General features: G+C 43.3%; 1 protein-coding gene across 2 annotated transcripts in view; it reads left to right on the top strand.

The window, feature by feature from the left end:
- The first annotated feature begins 3,658 nt into the window (after positions 1 to 3,658).
- The window catches only part of PPP2R2B (protein phosphatase 2 regulatory subunit Bbeta), a 76,136-nt gene continuing 69,404 nt past the window's right edge, over positions 3,659 to 10,390 (top strand). Inside the window, exons 1-2 of one of the 2 annotated variants that reach the window (XM_054080007.1) lie at positions 3,659 to 3,683; positions 3,827 to 3,904. In XM_054080007.1, the coding sequence (XP_053935982.1) occupies positions 3,674 to 3,683; positions 3,827 to 3,904 (88 nt within the window). In that variant the 5' untranslated portion in view covers positions 3,659 to 3,673. Of the gene's footprint in view, positions 3,684 to 3,768; positions 3,905 to 10,390 lie in introns of those variants that run through there. The other variant, XM_009562154.2, reaches the window with a different exon arrangement.

Below are 10,390 nucleotides of genomic sequence, written 5' to 3'. Positions count from 1 at the left end.
AACTGTGTTTTTTGTTTCAAGTACCAAACTAATTTTTAGCAATGGCTTACAAAAATAGAGGAGTTCAGCCATATTTACAGTATGTATTTCCCAGAACCATAAGCCCTAAAAGAAGTGGAATTATACTTAGCAGCTCTATCTCAGCTGTAACCCTTTGGTGAACTTTAACATTATGGTATGTCTTCCATGTGTCACACTTTACTATCCATTGCTGACATCTCTTGTGGTTAAAGCAGGCCGACTTTCACACAAGTGCCCAAAGCTTCTACTGAATTATTAGTATTTTGTATGCTTTGCAGGTGGCTGTCTGTTCAAAAGTGTAGACATCGACATGTGTATTTAATCCAGTTTAAAACTGGTGTGTTGAATATTTTAATTTGCTTCGCTTAGGTGAAACTTTCCTTCACTGCACACTGAGAGGTAAAGGGGAAGCAATCAAAGCAGGCTGGATGCTACTAAGCAGAATTTCAGCATCTCAGGTGTCTAAAATGTCAGCTGGATCAGTCCAACAAGGAAGAAAGCCATGGCTAAGGATTCAGTTGCTTCATCTGGATTCCCTGACTGACATACATCCCATTACATTTACATATTGTCATTTAAGTGCTTTCCTCACAAGAAGAACTATAGAAGATCCAAGCCACACTGGGTTTAATCCATGGCTCGCATTAATGAAGGAATCCAGACCCGGGTTAAAGGTGCAAGCAGGAACAAGATAGAAATCAAAGCCGAAAATACAAGTAGTAACAGCGTAGCGGGAACTTGGCAAACGAAAAGAGGATCTGTAGCATTATGCAGGTATTTGAGGATCTGTAGCATTATGCAGGTATTTGAGGATCTGTAGGTAGCAGGGACAGTCTGTAATATTTTAATAGAGGATGTAGTTAATCTTATGTCTGCTTAAAACAGTAAAACTGGAGTGAAGTCAAGGAGATTTGTATCCTTAACTCACCTTAGGGCATTTAAATACTAAAAATCACATCTACAGCAGGAGATCTTAAATGCAAATAAGACACCTCCTGCTTATTGAGTATTTCAGTAAAGTGTAGGCATGTGCACAGGGATCTTTTACTATGAAATCATAAAGAACCAGTGCGAAAAGTTTGAAAAAGTACAGTGATTTTAAAACTGAGAGAAGGGGGTGGTGTTGGTGGTTATGACTTACCCATTTCCCAGACTCCTACAGCCTTTGGCACAGCACAGACAGTGGCGCACTCGGAATATGCGCTGTCAGAGGGCTTGTTCTGAAATGATCTTGAGCATCCTTTCCATGACACAAACGACAGCATCCAGCAGCCCAAGTCAGCAGAGGACTTTAAAACACACCAGCACCTGCAAAGTTTCTTTTAGAGCTGCAGTTTGGAAATCACGCTGAATAATTCCTTGTCGTGGCTGCAGGATGTGAAGTGCTAGGATGCTTCGGCTAGAGGTCACTAGAATGTAAGGCAGAGCGGGATTTCAGAATCTAAAGTTACTCCAGAGGGAGGACATGCTCTACAGAGAAGACTACTGGATAAAAGCTTTTATACATTAACTGAAGCTCCGCACTCTTTCTGTGATACTGCTTCTAGTGAAGAGATTGCAAAATGATAACACTTTGCATAAGCTCAGTTACAGCAGTGAGAACAGATGCACATAGACGTTAATACTGTCTCTTGGTTGGATGATATGTCAGTCGGTGGGTTGGGAAGTAAAAAGCATTCCCGCTTCTGCTCCTTCTAACTAGCACATAACATAACCTCAGGCCCCGAGAAGTGTTCTTGCGTACCTCACCCAGTGCCATCAATATTTACTAGACTGTCATACCCAGCCCTCCCACTGCCACACAGCTTTCATGTCTCGCTTCCTTTCAGGACCAAATGCAGTGCAGTTAGCAGCAGACATCATAAAACTAATAAATATCCATGTGCAGCCTTTTGCCAAGAACATTTGTTTTTTAAAAGAGTTCTTCAAATTCTTAGAATAAAACGACACTTAATTTGCATGCAGGGAAGAGAGAGAGAAGCTGGAAGGCAAGATTTTGTTACACATCAATGTCACAAGAGATGTACTTCATTAGTGAAATCCTGTTCTCATAGTAAGAACTGGTGTTCTGAAAACATTACAAGAATGACAGGTGATGTCTACACCGTCCACAGAGAAGTTGCAGAAGTGGAGTCAGCAACAGAACTTTAAAAACACAACAGCATTCTTTAAATCAATCCTTTCCCACATTTGAAATGGGAGATCAGTTACTGAAGGCCTTTCCCCAGCCTGGTTTCTGTAATTTTGCAGTATTCCTGTCCTAGGACTCAGGAGGTACCAAGGGCCAAGAAACTCTGCTGCTACTCTCAGCATTTCCAGTGCAAAGTGGGGAAAAAATAGTCCCCAATGTAAATGTGAGACCTTCAGTAGTGAGGACAGGAATAAATCCTGTCAAAGGGGGTTAATAGTAATTATTGAGTACAGTAATAACAATACATTGCTAACTATATTAATACTATGATACTGTATTAATGATACTACTGTAATGCACTGTACAGTTCTTTTCATACTCTCGAAACTCCAATTGTCCCTTGCATTTGGCTTGAATCTTCCAATAAAGCTCATTCTGGACATTGTATCTGTTTTATGTATTGAAGGCGATTATATTACTTTTGATGCATATTATATATATTGACCTCTATTAATATACAAAAACTTACCCAGATACATATAAAACCAGACAGAAATGTCACAAAGACATGTGGGCAGCCATGAGATAGCCCGTTAACACAGTCATACCTCCTGCTGTGTGTTCTCTCCCTCTTGCAGGTCAGTAACAGGTTGCAGGCTCCCACAGCAAGACCCTGTGACCCAGTCCAGGATCACACTTGCAGACTGCAAAACGCTCACGTTTTCTGTGCCATGTTTCACCTGTGTGTAATTTGGGTAAGATGGTGTTTCCTGTCCCCGTGGCTCAGTTGTGCAGCTTTCTTTGTGTCTGGAAATTGCTTTCAGGTAAAATGTGTTTTAGGATAAAAGGAAGAACGTTTTCCTTTGAGGCACTCGGTTTTCTTTTGTGCTGCAGTGAAAACTGCATTCCAGAAAGGGAAATTCTACTAAGCTGTCAGGAAAATGAAGAGCAGCAGTAGGTAAAATTCTGATTTCTCTCAGAGAGGCTTAATGCAGAGTGTTGCTACAGCAGCAAGCACAGCTGAGAGAGATACAGCTTAACAATATGCCTTGTGATAGAAACACCTGTAGGATTCTCTTAGAGCAACTGCAGGGCGCTTCTCATTCCAGACAGATTTTGACTGTTACGTTACCATGTCCTGTAAAGCAGCTTCATTCTGCTTGGGTTTATTGGCAAGTGGTTTACTACTGCACTGACCACAAATGGGGGAAAAACTGTGTTGTGGTAGGATAAGGAGTTCTGTTCTCCTTTGCCTCTCTCTTTAACAGTGCTGGAAATGTCTGGGGGCATTAGTATTCTGATGAAGAATTCTGATGAGAGAGGCTGTGACAAAGACTGTGACTACAGGGCCTCCTGACTTCTTCCGTGGTGCTGCCAGTGATGTAGAGGGGACTGACTCCAATTGCACTGTGTTGGAAATAGCCCTGCTATGGTACGGAGCAAACCAACAGATGGGCGATTCATGATGTGGGTGTAATGCTTTTAGCTTTGCAGCTTTGGCTTTGCACTTTGTAAGGAAGAATGATAACAGGTGAGCAAATATGTATCTTCACGCAGGGACTGGGGATATTTGTGAGCCCATTTGAATGTGCATGTGTGTGTCTGTATACAAAAGGACAAGCCATATACAAATGCGCTCCTATCTTATTTTCTTTCTGCATGTTTCCCTGGCAGGATTTGAAAACTTCATGCAGGGTGTGCTGTGGTGCTTCAGCCAAGTAAAAGGAACTGTAGATATTGACGTGACGGAAGGTATGCTTGTTTTTCCTTTTGTTGCTGTGATCAAAAAGAACTTGTTTTACATCTCACCCGGTTGGTGTGCAGGGGGGCTGTTGTGTCGCTGTAAACCGCTGGCGAAGAGTGAAGTTATGTTCTCTTTGTTTCTGCCTTCATTATGTACTTGTTTGAAAGAGGTGGGTCTCTAAAATTAGCTACTGATCCAGAAAATTCATTTGAAAGTGTTATGGCTTAATCATATCAATAGTCTTTGGGTTTCAGCTGATATTTACAGATTTTTTTTCAGGGAATTATGAGACAGTGACTCCCACTATAACATCCTTTACTGGAATCAGCTGAGTTCTGTTTCTGAGCAGCACAAATATAACTTGACGCTCTTTCTTGTATCTCAAGTTAGAATAACTTGCAGTGCATACAATTCTACAGATGCATACCTGTGTGGGAGGGATCCATATGAGCAGCTGGGGGGTTTAGGAGCACAAGGCATGCCCTTTCATACTTACTAGCTTTCAGAGTGATATGTGCTCCTCCTGTGATTTTTTTTCTTGGAGTAACCTAGAGTCACAGAACAGTCAAGGCTGACAGATCAGGCTTGAAGTCTGTGTTCAGTGAAACCGATAACAAAAAGGTGGTCACATTGGTCTGTTGAATTTGGTCAACAGGTACAAACAGCCTCACCATGACTGAACAGAAAGCTCAGGGAAGTATTTTAGGTATGCGACTGGGCTTTTGGTTGTGACACTGGTTTTCTGTTTGTAAGCAAATATGTGTCTGTGGATACAGGTGCACGTACATATGAATTGCATGTCATAAATGTGCTCATATCACAGAGGCATCACTTTCATCAGAAGTTTATCCTGTTCATAACTTGCTGGTTTTATGTTGTCTTTGTGGCATATTTTTGACCTTCTGAACTCTTGGTAACATCCAAGCATCCTGAATTTACAAGAGGTAATTCCATTAGCTATTGGAATGTGTGCAGTTGTGCATGGTGAGGCGAGAGTAGATGTGGCTATTATGTTTACAGTCTTCTGCATCTTCAGCAGGATGGATTGTCATTCTGCCTTTCAAGTGATACTGAAAATGTTGACAAGAAGAATTCTGTATTAATTCCCTAATAATATGCTTGCTCTTTTCCACGCACACGCAAAACAAAGCAAACTCAAACATACAGACTCTCATTTTTCTTTCCTTGTTTATTACTTGCCTTAACTTGGAATACAGTATCATAGTGTGCAGTGCTTGTCCTGATGAAATTTGTGGTGTAATGGAGACCCTTTCACTCTAACACAACTGTGTAAATAAATGAGCTCTTTTGTGCATAGATGGGAGGCCTGGGACATCTTTCAGCTGCTCAAACAAACGTTGGCTTCAATATTAAATATGAAGTGATGTTGCTGATTGCTGTGTTGGTGCCACAGTGCTTTAAACTATATTTCGTTACTACTAATAGGAAACAAATTTTGGAGATCTTTCCTTATTTTGATGTATTGGTAATTAGCAGTCTGCCGTAGAAACCAGATTTGTGCAAATTCAAGAGGTGGGATTTCCTCCAGTCCCCTTGAGCCTCAAGATTCACAGTGTAGAACTTCCATGGTTGTGGGAAGCTGCCTCGGTGCCTGCAGAAGAAGAGCACGGCACCGGGGAGAGTCCCACCACGGGTGCAGGCATTAGAAGGGCAAGAGCAGCTGCACAAGGTTTGGGGCTGCCATGTGTGTGAGCTGAACACTAGGCTGGTAATCCAGACATTCAGCATTGCCATCTCAGTCATGTGAGATCAGTCAGGTGTAAAGCATGCATAAAGTTACCAAGTGGAGCACTATCACATACATATTAATGGATAAATTAGAATGGTCCTATGAAGTGTGAAGTTCTACCCCATGTCTGGAATATTTTGCAACTGGAATGTCCCCAGATCCTATGAAGCTGCATGACCAGCAGTCATTTCCAGGGTCTCTAAGATTTTTATCATGGCTGCTTGCACACGCCTGTTTGCCATGTCATACAAATGTCTAACCAGTAACTCCAAACCACAGACTTCTGTGTTGAACGGTGGACTGCAGGCTCACCAAGCTGGCTCAGAGCCTGGTTTGTGTTCTTACGTGTTGGTTTCCTTTTTGCGTTGCTTGCTAATTAAGCTCAAATATATATCCCAATTTTTGCATGGAAAATGAAACTCTGTTAATGGAACATAAGAACAGAGTATAAATATTTAAATAGATCCAAGCCACAATAAAAATAATTTGTGGGGTTTTTGTGTTGTTTTAATGAGGTGGAATTAATTTGTTTCTTGGGGAATATTTGTGTATATTTTTAAGTGGAAAACTATTTTTTCTGTCATGTGCAAAGGAATCTATTGCATCCATACACATGGTGGAAGAGAAGCACAGTATTTGCAGACTTCAGTCTGTCAGCCGATGCAGGCAGAACCCAGGAACAGCCACAAAACCATGGATGAAATGAAAGACTACATTTATCTCCATTACCTCACCAGCCGGGGGATCTCCAAAGCATCACCCAGGCACAAGTGAATGCACAGGCACTGCAGTGCTTGGTCATTGTGTGAGGATCACCAGACCTGCTGGTTTTGCCTGTATATCAGGGATCTGCGCGGGTGCTGTTCGACACCGTGCTTTCATCTTCCCTAGAGCAGGGCAGGAATCTCATGCATGTGTGACAGAGGCTGCCTCAGAGTCTATCACAGGCCCACATTATCTAAACACAGAGATTCTCCTTGTCAGGCATACAAGGCTGAACCATGATTAGTACAATATCTGTTTTTCTGCGGCCCAGCTGCAAGTCTCTTGAGCATGTTTACAGTCCTCTTCACTAATCTTCTGTTCTTTTCCCACAAGATACTTACTTGTTTAGATAACTTAGAGTCACTAAACCAGTAGCTTATAGAAAGTTATGGTGCTGTCGTTTTACAAGCACAAGGTTTCCCTTTGGTGTAGAATCATGATGCTGGCTGGTTTTCCTTCTCAGGAGTTAAAAACAGCCTTACGCTGTTCCGTGGCTAGATTTCTGTTTGCTTGGGAAATAGATAATGTAGAAATAAAAGAAAACTTGTGATGTCCAGTGTACCCAAACCTGAGACAGTGCACAAGGGATACAGCAGCTCTGTGGTGCAGTATGAACAGGGAGGACCTGCGGCAGGTATGAAGGGCTTTGACACACTGCCATACTTCACCCTAGCCACGGTCAGCTACAGATGTGAGAAGAGCAGTACTGCTCCAATATGACTCATGTTGGAGAACAAGTAGTGGTGGTGAGCACTGGAAGGTCTTGACCGCAGCTGCAGAAACACAAAACAATGGGCTGGCTCTATAGTTACCACAGGCTGTCCTCTGGGTCAGAGTCTTGTTAGTTAACAGCTCTCCTGTCTCTGTTATGTTGTCACTTGCTGCGTGTGACACTCCTACTGGGAACCCTGGCCTTCCTGGGAGATGGTACTGTTGGTATTTCACTGGTTCCAATCTGCACTCAGGGGCTGCCGTCACAGCAGTCTGGGATTTGACACATTCTTCCCAAACCCAAGTATTGGGTCAAAGCTGGAAGAAAACATGGGTAGATTTCTTAGCAGTATTTTGGAAGGAATAAAAAAAAAAAAAAGGCATTGAAAAGTCCCTTGGGATCATCTAGCAGGATTAACTGTACTTGTTGGCGGTATTTACAGCGTACAGGGGTTCCTCTAGAAGATCTTCCGTGGAGCTGCAGCAGAGGCACAGGTCTATGACTGCCTGCGGCGAGGGTAGGCACCAGCCTGTAGGACAGCCCTGCTCCACCCTGCCACTGGGTACAGAAAGCCCTTTTCCTCAGTCCCCGTCATCCTCCGAGAGATCATCTAACCTAATTAACATGTTGCTTTAGGAATACTCGCCCCTTTAGCTTACCAGTGAGAAGTGTTTTCAGACTGTATGATGCCTGATTTATAAATTTCTCAATGGCAAGGTAAGCAAGCAGCACCACTCAGGGAATTGGTGCTGTTAGAGAGACCGACTTCTGGCTCAAAATTAAATAAGCTTTTAGAGAGAAAACATACCAAATAAGGAAACCTATCTTAAAGTGGATTGATTGTTTCCTTAGTATCTTGGTACTCGCAAAGTTCAAAATCCTTGAAAGACTAAAATGCAACTTTCCTTTAAAATAAAGTATTTTGAAGTTACAGTAATTCACAGAGTATCTGTATGAATAATTCCCTGACTTGGAAAGGAGAGTGGAGAAACCTCTATGTTTATCAGTCTCTGAGGTAATGATCTGTTTGTTTTCTCTGAGGCCTCTAGCAGTTCTCTGGTTTTCCCCGTTTCTCAGTTTGTACCCATCTTTGCAGTAGCATTTTTGGAGATTCTAGAGTAGGTGACATGAGGGCCAGGGTCTTCAATCGCTCCTGTGTGAGTGGATCGTAAAGCTTATCTCAAAAGTGCCCTTAAGCTTTTTAGGGCTTTAACATGAAAGCTCAGCCAGAGGCACCTTAAAACAAAGCTCTTTACATTAGGAGCACCTCTAGGCTAAGCTTTCAGCCTTTGGAATATTTTTGAGCGATGCATGTAAAAACTAAAATTAATTATTTCCTCCTATGCTCCAGACAGCAGATTCCTCTATGAGCAACCACAGAAAGTAGGTTCAGGTTTTACCTCTTGCTGTACTCAGATCAGTGGTTGTGTTCCCTTTGTGCTGACCACAAGGGGGTTCATTTTCCTGGTGAGCCATTCCTATGGCTTCACCCCGAGTTAATCAGGCACCAGCAGTTGGGAGCTCCGCTCATGTCCTGAATTACCCTGAAGTAAAACCCACAGAAATTAAGTCTGAACCAGCGCTAATGCTACGGAATGGTATGAGCATTAGAGGCACAATAAGATTGTGGAAGTATGCAAATATGGTTTGGTGTAACTAATAGTCTATAATTACAGGAAGAGAGGCCATTAGTTTAAGGCTGATGGAGAAAACCGAGTTAACATTGAGCTTTCTACAGTAATTGCATTTCCTGATTTAGCTGTTCTTTAATTTCTGAATGCCATATAACCCTTGCTTTCTAGTAGAGAACATCAGACTTGCTCTAATCTCAGTTTTTATATTTATCAGCACTTGCACCCTGTGACCATGGGCAGACCGAACAGCTCTTATCATAGATAAAATCATGGAACGGTTTGGGTTGGAAGGGACCTCAATGCCTACCCAGTTCCATCCCCTGCCATGGGCACAGACAACTCACACTGGATCAGCGGCTCCAAGCCCCATCCAACCTGACCTTGAACCTTTCCAGGGATGGAGCAGCCACCACTGCTCTGGGCAGCCTGGGCCAGGGCCTCACAGTAAAATATTTCTTCCTAAGATCTCATCTCAATCTCCCCTCTTTCAGCTGAAAAACATTCCCCCTCATCCTCTCCCTGAACTCCCTGATCAAGAGCACCTTCCCAGCTTTCCTGGAGCCCCTTTCCATACTAGAAGCTGCTCTAAGGTCTCCCCGGAGCCTTCTCTTCTCCAGGCTGAACAACCCCAACTCTCTCAGCCTGTCCTCATACAGCAGGTGCTTAATTTCTTCTTTAAGAACAAAATGTTGCTGAGGATTTTTTAAACAAAAATTACTGTTAATTGTGGATGTTCCATTCTGTCATGAGAGGGTTTAGAAAATGATTTTTCTTCTCCCCCAGCTTGTGTTGGAAAGTTGCTCTTGTGCTGATGGGCAGTCCCAGTGCAATTGTCAGTCTCCAGGCTGCCTACTGCCAAGGCTTCCTGCAATTTTGGACGCCAAACCAGCTCTAACAAAAGACGGAGCTGTACTAAGAGCATGTTTCCAAGGCTCTAGAGATATTTCTGTTACGTGACTGTATTTCACTTACTACAGATGGGTTCAGCTGTATCTTCCCAGTGTTCCCATGCCATCTATATTTAGTTACTGCTTAAATCAGCACAAAGGTACCTTCTGTCATTCCTCCCACTCTGAAGAGACCTGATTGAGGTTGCAGGGTTGCACAGCTAGAAACACTTTGGAGTGGGAGAGCGGGAGAGCAGCTGGCTGGAGGCTGAGCTTCAGCGCAGGGCTCAGTTCTTGCATTCTGTGGCTGGCCTGAAATGAGTTATTTAAAGCACCTTTGGGGAAGGCAGAATGGGGGAGTATGGTCAGGGTGACCTATCTTAAGAAAGAACAGAGAAGTTGTCTCTGCTCACTCCTCCCACCACAGCAGCTTAACTCGTCTGTCAGTGGGATTGCTGAATTCCTTCTCCTACCCGGTGCCCATGGTGAGGGTGCGTGTTTTCCCCAGCACCACGGGCTGCATTCAGCACAGACCACAGGCTCAGCACAGTGACTCTCATCAGACCCAGAGGCACACTTCACTGCTGTCTGGGTTGGCAAAGCAGATGGCAAACACCCAGCGACAGCCTGGCAGCCTCTCTGTTTTTGTATGCTCTCTCCACTGAACCCACACAGGAATGTCACAAGTGACCACTTTGGCAGAGGATACAAAGAGCCACAAGTCCACGTGTGTTGACCCAATAGAT

This window comes from Cuculus canorus, chromosome 14, assembly GCF_017976375.1.
Source record: "Cuculus canorus isolate bCucCan1 chromosome 14, bCucCan1.pri, whole genome shotgun sequence".
NCBI lineage: Eukaryota > Metazoa > Chordata > Aves > Cuculiformes > Cuculidae > Cuculus > Cuculus canorus.
This window is presented reverse-complemented; position numbering and strand designations above follow the sequence as displayed.